General features: G+C 41.4%; 3 protein-coding genes across 15 annotated transcripts in view; 1 reads left to right on the top strand and 2 right to left on the bottom strand.

The window, feature by feature from the left end:
* Positions 1 to 16,268, bottom strand: part of axo (axotactin) — a 109,116-nt gene that overhangs the window by 82,938 nt on the left and 9,910 nt on the right. For all 13 annotated transcript variants that reach the window (XR_016269908.1, XR_016269906.1, XR_016269904.1 and 10 more), the window contains 5 exons: positions 11,218 to 11,813; positions 10,892 to 11,159; positions 9,561 to 9,780; positions 7,953 to 8,088; positions 6,045 to 6,332 (listed from right to left, as the gene is read on the bottom strand). Coding sequence is in view for 8 of the 13 variants with exons in the window: in XM_089467975.1 (XP_089324101.1) it covers positions 6,045 to 6,332; positions 7,953 to 8,088; positions 9,561 to 9,780; positions 10,892 to 11,159; positions 11,218 to 11,770 (1,465 nt within the window). In the remaining 5 variants the exon portion in view is untranslated. The remainder of the gene's footprint in view (positions 1 to 6,044; positions 6,333 to 7,952; positions 8,089 to 9,560; positions 9,781 to 10,891; positions 11,160 to 11,217; positions 11,814 to 16,268) is intronic.
* Positions 686 to 6,037, bottom strand: LOC108614278 (uncharacterized). Its single transcript, XM_089467993.1, has one exon. The coding sequence runs from the start codon at positions 1,969 to 1,971 to the stop codon at positions 772 to 774; it is 1,200 nt and encodes a 399-aa protein (XP_089324119.1). The 5' UTR covers positions 1,972 to 6,037; the 3' UTR covers positions 686 to 771.
* Positions 14,313 to 14,920, top strand: LOC108614280 (uncharacterized). The gene has a single exon (XM_018008325.2). The coding sequence runs from the start codon at positions 14,357 to 14,359 to the stop codon at positions 14,645 to 14,647; it is 291 nt and encodes a 96-aa protein (XP_017863814.1). The 5' UTR covers positions 14,313 to 14,356; the 3' UTR covers positions 14,648 to 14,920.

Raw genomic sequence — 16,268 nt, forward strand, 5'->3', positions numbered from 1 at the left:
CATCCTACAAACGACTTGATGCTATCTGTGCTTCCTTCATTCCTAAATCTCTTTTTTATCGTCATATAAACTCAATCTCTCCTTGGCTATTTTTGGCATATAGGTAAATTGTTCTCGTAAACCAAACCCTTTTTAAACTTTTGCACTTTCTCACTTAATTCGGCTGTTGGCATATTTGCAGTTGCCTGCCATTTGCTAGATTCGCAGCTTACCACAAAAAAGCCCAAGCAAATTTAAACAACTTTGCTGTTGCAATTTTTTGCCGCCGTCTGTTTCGGTGTTGCCGGTGTGGCATTGTCCTTGCTGCATTATCTGCATGCTGCACAAAACAAAAAAAAAAACCCGAACAAACAGAAACAAAAACGTCGAGTGTCGGCACGGAAATAGATTATATTGTTTGGACCATGGCTGCGATGCCCTCCAGGCGTTTATGCCCGCCTACGCCGCCTACACTCGTGCAAAAGTGCAAATCGTGTTGCGCGCGGTTATTTCATTTTTGTTGTTGTTGTTGTTGTTGTTGTTGTTGTTGTTGCGGCTGCTTTTGCGCCGCAGTGACAGTAAAATGCCTGGCGAGCTTATCTCTGACACATTTTCGCGCTCACACACACACACACACATACAAGCACACACAGGCACACGTGAGAGGCGGCCGGCCACGCCCAGTCGATAACGCAATGCAGGCATATACTTTATAATTTTTATGTGCTTGGAGCAGAATTTGGCGCAGAAGAGCATGCTATAAACTTGAAAACGCCCTGCTCTGGAGTCCACCTAGAGCAATCCACATTTAACTATCTCAATGCCCTTCGTGGGCTTGCCACGCCGCGTGCCAAAGTCTCGACAGATCTCCAGCAGGCGCAAACCCTTCAGAACGACACCGAAGCAGACCCGTTGCAGCGGCATCACCGCCAACGTCTTGAAGCTAATCGTATAGACCAGCAGGCCGTTGGGGAAACGCTGACGATGATCCCACGAATAGGAGAGCAGGCCCTTCGTTCGCCTCGCATCCAGCGGCGATGGATGATCGTGATGGTTCTTGAGCGCATCTTTCGATTGCGGCATTAGCTGACCCTCCAGCCAGAGGTCCGGAAAGATGTGCGTGAATTTGTGCGCCTGGACATCGTTCTCGGTGGCCAGGCGCACAAATTCCAGCACAACTTCCGGACTGACCTCGGTGTACAACTGAATGCAAATGCGGCCCAGGGGATGATTTGGACGCACTGCCATTTCGAAGTAGATGATCGGACGGAGTAGCTCCTTGGGCGAATGCTGGGGCGTCCTGCTCAGCTGCATTGGCTGTGGCATATAGGAGCTATATTTACGCACTATATCATCGAATCGATGCGGATCGCTAACGGCCGCTTTTGGACGCCAAGGATTGAATGAATTAACCTTGGACTTTACGCTCAGCAGCCGGCAGCCCAAGCGACTGTTTGCTTTGATTAGCCCAACTGCCTTCTGCCGCAGCATCACGTTATTTTGTTTGGGCGAACGGAACTCACGAGTGAAACTGTCCAAGTAGCCCCTTACCCTGTAGATTTCATTCATGCGACTCAGCAGCGAGAGATTGCTGCGTAGGATATTCTGCTTCGTTTCCAGGGCATTGTACATGTTATGGAAGTCCAGCCGATTCGTAATATTAATTAGCTTCAATTGCGAGCTTATCTCCGATTTGACATTTTCCAACACATTCCGATCCAGTCGGCGGCGATGCAGATCCTTGAAGCTCTCATAGACATTCAGTTGTCGCGTCTGAATGCCCGTGCTGCTCTTGCCGTGAATGCCATGGACCAGCTTCCTGAACTCACTGTAGGTGGGCGCACGAAGCTCGGAGAGATTTTGAATGACCTGGTCCTCGTGGCGCAACAGTTCGGTGGCCAGGCGATCGGCTTGCATGCGTCGGGCCCTGGGCGTGGGCACATTCACAGCGAACTCCGAGTAGGTTAATTGGCGTAAGTTGTACAAATTCATCTTTAGAATTTGCGATAGCTATTCGAGGTAAATTATTGAATTGAAACACGAGAATAACAGAGAGAATAACGAGAGAGCTATCTCCATGAATAGTTGATACCAAAGTTGAAGTTTCGCTTTTGTGGCTGTTGCTAAATCTTCTTGCCTCTGACATTTGCAATTGGAATGCTTGAGGCAAAAATTCAAGAATTTGTCAAGCGAGCTGAAGAATTGAATTGTCAAAATGCATTAGGAGGGCATATTTTAAACATGAAATTTTATAATCGCCTTTGTCGTTTTAATGCCAAAGTGGTAATACCCTATAGTGGCTGGGCGTATAGGAGGGGGCATTTACATTTGGATATAAGATATAAGAGATATATATAAATCACTAGTTAGATTTATCTTAGCAATACATAGGCATTTGATGTATGTATATATAAATACATATATAGATATATCTACGATATACGACGGTATTTTGTTTATATAATATATCAACTGTTTTTGGACAAAATAGTAGTCCACAAATATATTAACTATAAATATAGTACAAATATATAAATACGAGCTCGTAACAATTACAGGGTATGTGGCATGCCCACACTCCACAACTAATTACAAATCCGTTTTTGTAGCAGGCTTTAAGCAACATTTACAGCCTCGATGTTTTAGCTGCTTTTGTCTGTAGCCGAGTTGACTGTCAGCCAGCTGACAGCTGAACCAAAGTTGAGCTGAATGGAGCGTTGGGCAAACCACGTTTGACAGCAGCACCGCCTCGCCAAACAGGCTGCAGCTGCTCCGATTTCATACAGCCGCATATATAGCTGGACCAACAAAAACCAAAACAGTAAAAAAAAAAAAAAAAAAAAAAATTGAAAATCTGGCAGTCAGTTTCAAAGAATTTTCATGGCTGGGCTAATGATTTTCACGCTGTTCACATTTCGTTGACTCTGGCACATCGAAAGCGAGTCGGTCGGTTGGGGAGTGGAATGTTGTTACAGTGCAGTACAAATAGACAGAGAGACAGACAGAAACGGGGAAAGAGAAACAGAGAGACAGTGGGCTGTCATTTTAGTTATTGCATTACAGGAGCCGTCTGCGTTTGATTATGTCGCACGTTCATGTTTCTACCTACGGGCACAGCTGTATGCCCTTCCTTCACAACGATTTTTAATGGCGCCGACACTGTTTCCGTTGCAGCAGCAGCAGCACAGGCAGCGGCAGCAGCAGGAGCAGCAGCAAGAGCAACCGAAATGTTGACAACTGCAACATGCAACTAACGACGAGCGCTCTGTGGGTCGAGTTCAGAGTCTCGCAGACTACATCTGTGCAATTTGCTAGCACTTGCCAGCTCTCTTTTGCTGTTATACTTCTCCTCTCTCTCTCTCTCTCTCTCTCTCTCTCTCTCTCACACGCTGCCTGGGTGTAATTGTGATCGGTGGCAGCGACTGTAAATGCTCGACAAACTCGCACGTCACGGTGCCATTTGTCCTTGACAGACGCCATTTACAGAGCGTATTTCCAAAATGGCTGCCACATGCCGTTAGCCCTGCCAGAAATTGTGCAATTTGCAGCTGTCCATTGGCTCAATTTCGAGTTTTCGCGCTTTCATTAGAGAATTTTGTGTGTGTGTGTTTTTTTTTTTATTGTTGTATTAAGTAAATTGAAGTTGGGTATATTGGTTGATATAACTCTCCCAGGAGAACAAACAGTCTAGCTACATATGTATGTATTGTATGAGGTGAGTTAAAGAGAGAAAGAGACTGAGTGTCTATTTTATATATTCAAAATATAACGCATAAATTATATTAAAAAAAAAAAAAAAAAAAATAGAATAGATAATGCAATACCCTGTTGGGAATATTTCATAAGGGCATATTGGTTCATTTAGAAGGGTGAGAGTGAGAGAGAGAGAGACAGGAAGAGAGACAGAGCGAGAGAGAGTGAAAGAGAGACAGACAGAATAGGACAGACAGAGATTTTTTGATAATAAATACTGGGTATATGTCATAATATATATTTGAATTATATCTAAAAATTTTGTTCAAGTGTCTATGAGCTCATATCATACAAATATGCTACATTTGTGCACAATTTATTCATTTTTTAATATGTTCAAAATAGAGTATTTCGTAGTCGATTGAATATTTCTTGTTTTGCATCTACACGTTAGAATTGTTATATTAGGCAATTGCTGTTGCTTTTGCTTTTGTTGTTATGTCATATTTGCATTTAAATTTGAGCGAAAAATCAAAGCTATGACTAAGCGGCTTACTGCAATACCCTTCCTTTTGTCAAACTAAATCTTTTATTCAACTTGGAGCTATTATACAGCTATAAACGTAATCAGCCTTCAATTAATAGAAGATATTATTGATAATTAAAACAAAATTCAATTTGTGTATAATTAAAGAAAATAGAAATATTTTAACATTTCCACATCTATAGTGTATTAGCATATTCGGCTATACATAATGCAGCATTCTCTAATGCCTACACAAAAAATAACATAAACGTGCTGCTCAATTTTTAATGGCTTTGGCATTTTTAATGGGCTCGCGTGACTTAATTGGAATTATGCCGGCATGGAATTGGCTTTATGTCATTAACTAAATGCCTGCCAAAACGGCCAAATGACAGCGGGGGTGGTGCGGGGGCAGTGTGGGTGAAATGTGTGTAGTGTATGTGGGTAAGTGTGACAAAGGCCAGTTAGTTATATTTGAAGCTCAACAAACTAATTTTGCGCACATTTTACCCGGCAGTCAAAAAGTCAAACACTATTTTGCATAATTTATGGTCAGGTCATTAGCGTGTTTAGAAACTACAGCCACGGGCGAGACGGACGCGACGCTCCGACGGACGTTAGCCCGCAGGGAGAACGGACTGTTAACCGCAAGCAAACAAACATAGTTTATAATTAAAACAAAATGGCGTTGGCTTCGGGACCCCATGTCCATTGCTGCCACAATGTCTGACCAGTCAAACCAGAGACAGAGAGAGAGAGAGAGAGAGGCAGAGCGAGAGCGAGAGAGCTGGAGAGACAGCAACAAGCACAAATTTCAACTCACACTCACTGAGAGAAAAGAAAAGTTGTGAAATGCTCGAATTCTAAGAAAATGTTTTATAATTGAAATATGAACTTGGGCGGAATGGCCTCAAGGCAAAATGTCAATTCACTTTAATTAGCAATTTATAATAATTAATTCGGTCGAAAATTTCTTAACGATCGAATCAAGTTGTATTTTGCTATACACATTATTTGCTTAGAGTTCTTAAGCTAATTCGACTTGAGTATACATAATATGGCTGTCCATATGGCACCTGAAAAAATTCCTATCTTAGGCATAGAAACAGTTTTGAGCTTTTAATATTTCTCCCATAAAATTTTTTGATAAATGTAATTTTTTCCCCCTGACTAGTAGATGATAATGTTTATATTCAACATACAAATTTTCATATTTCTACCTATAATTCTGCTCTGCTTCTGCTCATACATTCATACTCTTATATTCCTACTCGCACTTCCAGTAATTCACCGTAGAAAACTTTCACTCTAACTTATACTTAGATCATTCTCTCACTCATACTTCTACTATAGACTCCCCTACTGTTTCATACTTCTAGTTCCTAATCCTACCTTATACTTACTTTCCTACTACAAATTGTAATACTGCCATTCATACTTCTACTTTCACACTTGTGTATACTTATGATCGAACTCATACGTCTAGTAATATCCCTATCCATTGTTCTACTTCTACTCCACTTTCTACTCTCTAATCCTACTACTTTCTAATCCTACTCACATTTCTAGTTCCTTTCGAATTTAACCTTACTATTCATACTCTAACTTATGCACATGCTCATGCACTAACTACTCTAACTAATAATCACTCTCCGACTTCTACTCAAAGTCTTACTGCTACTCTTACTTCAACTTCCGTATACTCTAGCTTATACTCCTAGACATATTCCTACTAATGCCTCCAATCTGAAGCACTTTCTACTTCCACGCACTCTCCCACTCCCATCAATACTCCCTGACTAGATACTAGATACTCCCCCATAATCGTAGTCGTCGTCATACTCACTATAAATGTCACAGTGCTCGCCCTCGTATTGGGTGCCGAAGCAGTCGCATGAGATGCCCGCATAGTGGTTGATGCAGCGGGAGCCGACAAAGCACAGATTGTGATTCGAGGAGTCGCACATATCGGAGCAGCCTTCGTTGACGTTCTCGTGCTTGGTGGCCACCAGTGGGACAATGGGCAGCAGATCGGATGCCGCCTTGCCGGAGCTGAGTACCACATTGCGAATGCAGCCGACAAACGATTCGGTAATATATTTAACGCCATGCAGCTTCTCCTCGGACGAGAGGCCTGTGAGTATATGAAATGTAGAATTACAATTTGAGTATTCAGAGAGGGCTTAAAGTTTGGACTGGGCAGCTGACCAGCACACCCACACACAGCACACACGAACACACACATGCCAACAAGATTAATTAACGAGAGCAAAATATTTGCAAGCGGATTTTAGTTGGGTCTGGTCTAAAAAATATGTATTTACTATATACATACATATTTGTGTATGTATGTATATTGTGTACCGTATAGAAACATTTTGTTTACAGCTGAAAAGTTTCAATGGGTGCGCTTTAAATATTGTTTAATTAAAAAAGTTGCTGGCCCAAATGAGTTGATGTTTTAACAGTATTTATATTTTTGGGCCAACAGCTAAAAACTAAGCCAAACTGCAAAGTTAATTGAAAAATTTCTATCGATGCAAACATTGCATAGTTATCTATTAAAAACCCATTTGATTTTGTAATTAATTTGAGTGAAAAGCTTCTCTCAAATTGTATGTTTCACAAATATTTTATTTGATCTGCATTTGGTTTAATCTGCACAACGATTTATGAAATGCTGCCTTTGCAAACATTTTCCATTGTTTGAGCTTAGACTACACCTCCTCCTGCCCTCCTGCCCTCCCCTCACACAAGCCTTTTTGAGCTCTGTGCAATCAATGACGCATTCCGTGAACATTTCATGAGCTCGTCATGAGTTTTTATTTTTTTTTTCCAGCTTTTGAGTACGTCAAATAATTAAATTTTCACATGGCACACAAAAGCGACTCTCAAAGTCACAAACACATGCACACAGATTTATACGCACACACACACATACGGACATACACAACTATACCTGCAGCATGCACTTCATTCATTCAATAGCAAATGAGCAAGTGCTGCAGTGTTAGTGTGTGTGTGTGTGAGTGAGTGCCATTCTCTGTGTGTGCGTGAGTCTCTCTGTGTCGTCTATCGAATACGAAATTCGATTTAAAATTTTCATTTTTAGATTTGACGCATAAAAAAATGTTTTTGTTCTTTAGTTTAGAGTATTCAATGCTTAAAGGCAGAGTTGGCTTTATATAAAAAATGTATAACAAAAAATATAAAATATAGAATGAGTTTTTCTCAGAGCAGCTTATGCGCTATGTTTTATGCTTTTCAAATGTTTATATAAATAAAATCTTACAACAAATTATTTTGTTTTGTCTTTTATTTTATATTATCAGGCAGCCTTTTTTTTTTTTTTTTTTTTTTTTTTTTTTTTTTTTTGGCTTAGTTAATTATTTAACAAACTATATACTTAACCAAATCACGTAAGAATATTCCACTTGCCATTAAAAATAAATTTGTTTTTATTTTTTTTATACATTTCACAGCTGCTCTAAGTTAGCTAGCGTATTTAAGCTTCGTTCTTGTTCAATCAAAACGTTTCTATGGAAAGTTGATCCTATATTTTTGTTTTCGCTCTCAATTTGCCTTGTTTCAATTGTTGCTGCACTTGCCGCAAAATCGTTGCATAGATGCAGGCGCCGGCTTTAAAAGAGGGCGCAAGCAGACAGCTAACTGAATTTGTAGGCAAACACAGACGCAACCACATGCACACACACATAGTTAGTATACACACACACACAATTGATTTGGTTCTCACCTCCGACCAGCACCACCGATGGCAAATTCGTGGAGACGCCGTAGTTGTACTCGTGATTCAGACCTTTCAGATATACCTCCTCCTGACTATTGTCGACGCGTGCAATTAATCTTGCCCCATGGACATCGATGCGCACCTGTGCAGCGCAATAGAGAAAGGCAGTGTGAGAGAGAGAGAGAGAGAGATAGAATTATATATATGTATATAGATATCTATATATATATATACATATAGATATGAGTATATATGCTGGGTTGTGAAGGATATGGTGCATAAAACCAATAAACCAGCTAGCTAGCTAGCTGCCTGCTGCTTGTTTGGGGGCGTGGCAGTCGCGAGCAGCGCACACACACACACACACGCGCACACCCGGACAAATGATAAAAATTTATGAATTTATGCGTTTTGGCCCAGAGTTGAAGTTGCAAGCGCTGGGCGATAAATTGTTGTTGTTGTTGCTGCTGCTGTTGTTGCTGCTGTTGTTGTTGTTGTTGCTGCTGTTGTTGTTTGTTGCGCATGAAAAATCTACGAAAATGAATTGCAACTGCTGTGCGCACATTGCAGGGATCAGCTGAAATTCATTAGGAATTTGCGTGTTATTTATGAGTGTATCTGCTTGTGTGTGTGTGTGTGTGTGTATACGGGTGTGAGGGCGTGTATGCCGGCATCTGCCTAGGTGTGATTAGTAGTGGATATGTTTGTTTTAAATATGAAAACACGCAACACGATTTGAAATGCTGCCTCTTGATGATGATAATGTTGATGATGCTGCTGCTACACATGTGTGTGTGTGTGTGTGCGTGTGCGTGTGTGTGTGCGTGTGTGTGTTATTGATGATGATGCTGCTGCCGGCTGCTGGCTGCTGGCTGCTTGGACCACTCTGGGCGTGTCCTTAAACAATTCGAGGTCCTGGCCATGTCCGTTAGGTGAGTTAACAAAAGTTGAGCGTTCATAAATCAAGCTGCTTGCTTTTGTTATAAAACTTTGATAAAGCGTTTTACACCAACAAATACACATGCACGCAGCAATACACCATAGACACAAGACACATACATACACACACAAGCACGTATGCACACACATGCACACATACAGCTTGCAATCTTACTAATTGCTAAATGAACATATGCTGCATGCTAATCGGGAGCATATATATATGAATGCGACTAGTTGAGATACTCTAAGAGCGAGCTGTGATAAGGTAGATTGATGGATATATAATTGGGAATATTTTTGTGTTTTGTTAGAGTTGGAGGAATTATATTTGTTTTAGATATTAAAGAGGCTTGGCTTGAGTAACTCGATAGACTATTTCAGTTGAAGTCTTACAGCTGCTTGACTAGCCTCACGCCGTAGCTAATATGCTCATTTTCAAAGAGCACCGGCACCTCAACCACAGCAATTACAGTAACAAGGCTGAGCACATGAAACTTCAGCTGCAGTCAGAAAACAAAGCAGAGCAGAGTAGAGCAGAGTAAAGAAAAACCTTGAATGCCTGGCTAGAGTGGCAAATGCAGCTCAAAGAGTTTGCAGCTTGCAGCTTTCAGCTTCCAGTTGCAGTTAGGTGGCAGATGGAACCTAGTTAGGTCTACTTGTCGTCCAACTCACCATAACACTGTGCCATTCATCTCGATTTAGGCTCTCGCCCACTGTGACACTCGTTGAATGCTTGCCAAAGACATGTACAACCTTTAGCTGGCCCTTCTCGACAATCACGTAGAGTGCATAGGGGTCCAAATTAATGCGATCCGGATTCTTGACATTGTGATAGACGAGCAGGCCGTGCGGCAGGCGGGTGCGAAACTGAAATGATATCTCACGGCAAAGTCTGTAACAGAAAGAGAAAGAGATGGACATACATACAATATAAATATAGTCTATTTTATGGCCTGAGAGAGTTGTACAAATTTATTTGCTCTGAGCTCAACTGAAGTTGAAATTAAAACTATGGCCCAAAACTGACAACAAGAAAGTTATTTTTCCCATTTTATGTGACTTCTGACAATATTTTTTTTGTTGGGCTGTATTTATTTTATTTTTGTATTTTAATTCAATATGCAAATGTAAAATGTTTGCACAAATTGCAACTGGACAAAAGTTGCCAGTTAACTGGGTCAAAACACAAGGTCCTGCAATTGAGCAGAAAATCAAATTTCAAACAGTTTCCGGCTAGAGAACACTTAATTGCCAAAGCATTTAGGACACACACATATACACATACACACACTCGCACACCAAATATTTTAAAGCTGCGTCATGTTGGCTAATTGCAACTGTGTGACATTTTCAAAGGCATCTTTAACCCATGAAAACTGGCAATTTTATGGGCTGCTCACTGGGAGTTTCTTGAGTTGAACTGAGCCACAAATTTAGATGGAATGATAGAATGCTTTGACTGAAGTTTTCGAACTTATAATTGGAGTTGTTTGTTGATGTTTGAGCTGGTTTTGTTTGAGGTGGTATTTTTTAAATTATTTTCTAAAAGCAGTCTTATGAAAGCAGAAAACACAACTTAAGTCTTTCATTTTACGATGTCAAAACTCAACTAGAGCCCTAACTAACTTCCAGCTTGATCTAACTATATACTAACTACTAACAAATTCCTCCTGTGATTTTCATGTCCTCAAAGAATACGAGAGAAATATTCCGGGCATTCTGGTGTTAGGGTGCACATCAAACACGCTTGCAAGCTGAAACGCTAACAATCTGGCAAATGACGCGCGAATCGCGGTTTTCACTCTTACCCCACCTCTCTCTGTCTCTCTCTCACTCTATCTCAGTCTCTCCCTCCCAGTCTCTTGTGTAGCATGAAATATGCAAAAGACTTCAAAAATGCTACCCAACCAAATTGAGGTAAGTGTGTCGAGCGTGCCGTCAATATCCTGACTGGGCAAGCTGGACTCCTGGGCCAACCGGCCAACCTGGCCGCCCTCACTCACCGTAATTGAAATGTCTGTATGATGTCGCCGTCCATTTGGATGAACGTGTTGTTTTTGGCAAACATGAAGGTCTTGCCCTGACCCGTTTCCGCAAACGTCAATTCGGGGCCGCGCTGCTCGATGGGCACGGGCGTGGTGCCGCCCATCATCCGTCCGCCGTTATAGCCCGCGGGCAGCTGGGCCGGACTCTGTGTGTTGTAGCTGGCCAGCGATGATTCTGTGGTGCTCGGCTCTCGCGTGGTTGACAGCAAAAACGGCGGCAAGGTATCTGCGGGGCACAAACTCGGCTTACAAACTAGACTGAAGTTTTGCTTTCATTTGCTTACGTGGTCCGCCGACGCAGTGAAAGAGACACTCTGGCTCGGTGTTAAAGCGATTTTGCGGATTACCATCGCAGCCACCCCAGATGAAGGTGGTGCATTCCCCAGTCGTTGGCTCGAAGCGCCACTTGTATATGTACTGCTTGCACGGCCCTGGATCACCTGGCCCGGTGCACTTCTCATATTGCTTCTCCTTGGGCGCCTGCATCAGTGCGGAGTTCGTGTCGCTGCTGCCACCGCCACTGCTGCCGGCGATGCTGCCACCACCCGTATTGCTAGCTGATAAGCCGCTGTTGCCGCTGGTCTCGCTGTTCGGTTGAGCGGCCGCACCACCGCTTGGCTGGCTCGCACCTGTATTGATGGCACCGCTGCTGCTATTGCTGCCGCCAAGGCCGACGCCAACGCCTAGTACGGGCAAATTGACATTGCCAGCAGCGCTGCCATCGCTCAGGCTAGCAACTATTGTGCCATTAGAGAGGCTCATGCCGGCTGCAGAGCAGAGAGAGGTCAGCAGCAGAAATAGCGCGAGCGCTAGCTCCAGAGATTTGCCACGTTTCATGTTGCAGCGGTTTTTTTTATGGATATGCGTAAGTTGCAAAGAACTGAAAGTAGAAAGGGGAATTGTTAAAATTTGATATATGGAGCGAGAGAGAAAAGGAGGGAGACAGTAATATATACGTTAAGGATATCTCATATTGGTATTGATTATGTACTATACGATTCTTTAACCCAAACCAAACAACAACTTTTATGACTTTGTCAACCTTGGGAACCCGAGGTTTTTCTCTGATTAAAGATCTTGATATAGATTGTAATTAATGTTTTTTAATTAAAACAATTTGCTTTCAGCTTCCATGATGGATCATTGTAAAAGGAATAAAAGTGTTTATGCAGCTCGGACTAAAAAAGTCATAATGTAAAGTTGGCGAAATCTAAATTTTATTTATGCGGTTGATTGTATTGTTTTCCTTTCTTTCCTCTCTACACTCTTGTCACTCCATATTATATTATATTGAGTAATATTGAGAATAAATTCGGGTCAAGACCCGACATGGCTAATATGTAAGAGCTCCATCACTTATCGATTTTCCATGAATTGATTTTTTAGCAAAATGTTTCTCGGAAATGAAATTCAGAATATTAATGTACAGATAGCTGCTAGGGCAACAGCTGCGTCAACGGTTTAATGTTGTTGACGCCCTGTAGTTATTTTTCTTGCATAACATTGTAAACAATCAGAGCTTACCTACCCCATTCACATAGAACTGGAAGTAAGTGTTGAAAATACATACAAACGTAACTACATTTAACTCACACAGTTGCAGATTTTCTCTATGTGACCTTATAGGTAAAAGTTTTAAGTAATATTAAGTAAAATATTTGCATATAGCAAAAAAAAAAAAAAAAAAAAAAAAAAAACCCTATTTATTTCATTATTATATTACTTATTTCATTATTATATAGCGTTGGTCAGTTCTTTCAGCTTTCTTTCAGTTTCCATCTCACTATGAGAGTCTTGGCTTTGCATGTAATCATGATATACAGCTCTCCTAATCTTCAGCATTGCCAGCAAAACTTTTCTTTAAATATCACTCTGCCGTTTTTTCGCATATAATTAGCAACCTGCTCGGTCTCTTCCACTATGCCCATTCGTTTCATTAGTTTAACTTGCACCACCCTGCCCCAATAAGTATGCTACAGACAAAAATTGAAGCTGTCTGTCTGCTGTTATATGCTCGCTCGTCTGGCCACGCTCCGTCGCCCTGTCTCCCCAGTGCCTTGGTGCTCATTAGATTTGTGGTAATTGTACTATAAATTCAGTGAGGCAATTTGCTGGCTCGTCACAGCAGCCGCACAAAGAAGCTATCACAGCTTATGATTTCAGCTACTTGTTACCAGCAGCAGTCTTAGTGTATGTGTGCGTAAGTGTGTGGGTGTGTGTATGAAGCTGAAGCAGTTTACTATTGTCATGGCGCACTATAAATCCCATTTACATCATCATGCTCATCATCATCAGTCAATGTCTGGCTGAGAAAATGAAGCGACGTTGCATTTCTTGCTGGCATTTAACGAAAACGAACTTTTGTGCTTACACTTCCGGCGGAAATGTGACAAGACACACACACACACACACACACACACTCATACTCACGCACAGCTGCGTGTATTTAAGCTGAGCTGATTCACAAGTAGCTTATCGTCGTGGAAAAAACTGTCAAAAATTCCAAAATAATGATGCACAGTTGCCTTAGCTAAATGCCCAAAGGCGGGCAACGGAGGTGTTAAACGGAAATGGTATATTCAGAGAGCAAAAAGGATGAAGAATATTAAGTTAGCTTGGTCGACAAAAAAAAAAAAAAAAACTGTGCAAGTTTTGCATAACGTTCCCAGTGAGGGACTGGGCGTGATTGTGGGTGTGGCTCTCTGAGAGCCCTTACTGCCATAAGCAATTTTTAATTGCGGCTTTAGCTGCTGCCTGGTCCAAAAAGCCAGACATGAAAAATGAGCATTGCCAAAGTTCATGCAAATTAATAAACCGAAGAGTGGGCGGGAGAGAGAGACAGACACAGAGAGATAGCGAGCAAGAGCGAGAGCGAGATAGCCCGAGCTCGTCAAGTGTGCGTGGTCCTGTCAAGGATGCGTCGTCGTTGGCCAAGTTATTGATGCAGCACGTAAAAATTCCCAATGCATACTCAAAAAGTTCACTCGTTCGCTGGTTGATTTGGGTCAGCCAAGCGCGAAAGTTTACCTAACTTTTCGTTTCCTGCTCAGGCTCGTTCACTCCTCGCCTGTGTCATGCACATATGTGTGGGATTTGCCTAAAGTGCATTAATGCCACAACACGTAGCCGGAACGTTAAAGATAACGGCGGCTACCTGCGAGGGCTCCCGGCAGGCCGCAGGACGACCGATAAGCCAGCTGCAGCTGCAGGTTCACTCGCGGCAGGTAAACGACACTCCAAAGGATAGAACATGAAAAATCACGAGCGGGCGCACTTGGGGTAAACAGGCAAACGCTAAAAAAAAGGGCTGGTGTCCCAAACGGTTCCTGTTTGGCTAGCAAGCAGGCAATCAGAACATTTGCCTGCCATCGTATAAAAGGGGCGGCGGGAGGCACATCCCAACACATTCAGTCAGCAATCGTCATGGAAGCAACAACTGTGAAGACCGCCTACGCACTGTTCCTGCACCGCTCGGAGCTACAGCGACGCAAAGCGCACTTTGCCAAGATGTCACAGACAAAGATTCTATTGACCAATGAATTAATTGCCAAAACAAAGCAGCGCATGGCCACGTGCAGCTACGAGGATCTGCAGATACTGGTCCGGGAGCAGCAGTTCAAGCGGCTGCTCGAACAGAAGCTCCAGCATAGAGCTAAGCAGCTTAAAGCGGTGCAGAGGCAGAGCCGCAAACTCAAGCTGAAGCGACTGCAGTGAAACCCGAGCAAGCAGAGGAATTTGGACACAGTTCAGCAATCGACTGAATAGCAATGGAATTATAGAATCATCCTATTTAATATTTAGTTCAACTAATGACCAACAAGAAATCAAATTTCTTGACATGATAGAAGTCGCATATAATAATAATATAATATATGTAAATAATAATACATTTAATATAAGCTAGAAACATGTGACCTAACTTTATAAACCTTACATTATTTGCTTTAATATTTATAATTAATTTTAATAAAATATATTTTTTTATGCATAAAACTTAAAATTTGTATTGCGTTTTCTTTTAAGCTTGATTCAAAGAACCTTTGGCAATAAGCTTATGAAGATTTGACTCTTGAACATAAATGTTTATTATTAAAATAATGTTTATTACAGATCAACATCTAATGGCCTAGTTTTTCAAACTCATATCAAGGCTCTATCAGAATGAGCTTCTTACACAATCGGACAACTTGAAAAAAAAAAAAAAAAAACATTTTCTATAGAAGTCCATAGAATTTTGAGCTAAACTGAAAATTCAGTTATTTTAGTCAGCTTTGTAAGAACTTCAAATTATAATTTTATTTATTTATTTTTTCTTTTTTTTTTCACTTATTTTATGCAGACAGTTGTGAGAGTAATCGGAGAGCATTTGTGTCTCTGCTTTCTATTCCGTCTTTGTTATCAATAAGTTCTATGAACCATTCCCTATATGTTTAGCTATTACTATCCAAGTAGAATAGTTGTATAATAATCAACCTCTACTCTAATTTTCATTTGCTGCTTACTACTGAAAACATACTGCAATATTTAGTGCAATGCCTCTATATTTATTCAATACAATAATATCAACATGAATATTAAATAATACTAATATCAAGGCAAACAGTAGGTAGATCTCAAGCAACACAAGCTTAAACTTGCATATATGTATATAATATTGCATTTTAAAAACAAATTAAATGTTGAGTGCATGCGCGACTCTTCGTGGTCTCAAAAGTTTTGCCTGCCAGTTGGGCCAACTCACTGACTATGCAAAACGTTTTAAGTTATGCGCGTGTGTGTCCCACAGCACACACACACACATATATACACACAGTAATAACAGCTATAACAACAGAAACAGCTCGCTGGCCCCGCCTTTCCCACTAAATTGCACCTTCAAAGGCAGTCGCTGACGCCTTCGCTTGGCAAAAAAAAAAACATGAAAATAAAGCGCGAAAAAGTGGGAAATGAGGATGAAGAGATGCGGGGAAAACTGAGAAGCCAGAAGCAAAGACGAAGGCGAAGGCGAACAAATGAAAGCAAGTGAAGTCAAATTAAATTAAATGACAGATGTCTGACATTTTGATGGTGTGTCAGTGTGTGCGTGTGTGTGTGTTTGTGAGAATTTAATATAAACACATGCAAATAATATACACACTCACACGCAGACCGGGTGTCAGGCAAAATGCACATGGACTTGCCCTCGAAGACCGTGGCACAAGGGGCGTGGCCTCACATTGTGCCGCTGCTGCAGTTGTGCATGTCTCCAAAGTGTTGCCCGCGTAAGCGTAATGAATTAAAATAACTTGATTGCTTCAAATTGAACGAATTGTTGTCGAAGAGAGAGAGAGAGAGA

This window comes from Drosophila arizonae, chromosome 4 (assembly GCF_054131065.1).
Source record: "Drosophila arizonae isolate 15081-1271.41 chromosome 4, UAZ_ARI_1.0, whole genome shotgun sequence".
Taxonomy (NCBI): domain Eukaryota; kingdom Metazoa; phylum Arthropoda; class Insecta; order Diptera; family Drosophilidae; genus Drosophila; species Drosophila arizonae.

Excerpts from the sequence above, each read along its gene's own strand:
- LOC108614278 (XM_089467993.1), bottom strand. The coding sequence starts at position 1,971 with ATGAATTTGTACAACTTACGCCAATTAACCTACTCGGAGTTCGCTGTG.
- LOC108614280 (XM_018008325.2), top strand. The coding sequence starts at position 14,357 with ATGGAAGCAACAACTGTGAAGACCGCCTACGCACTGTTCCTGCACCGC.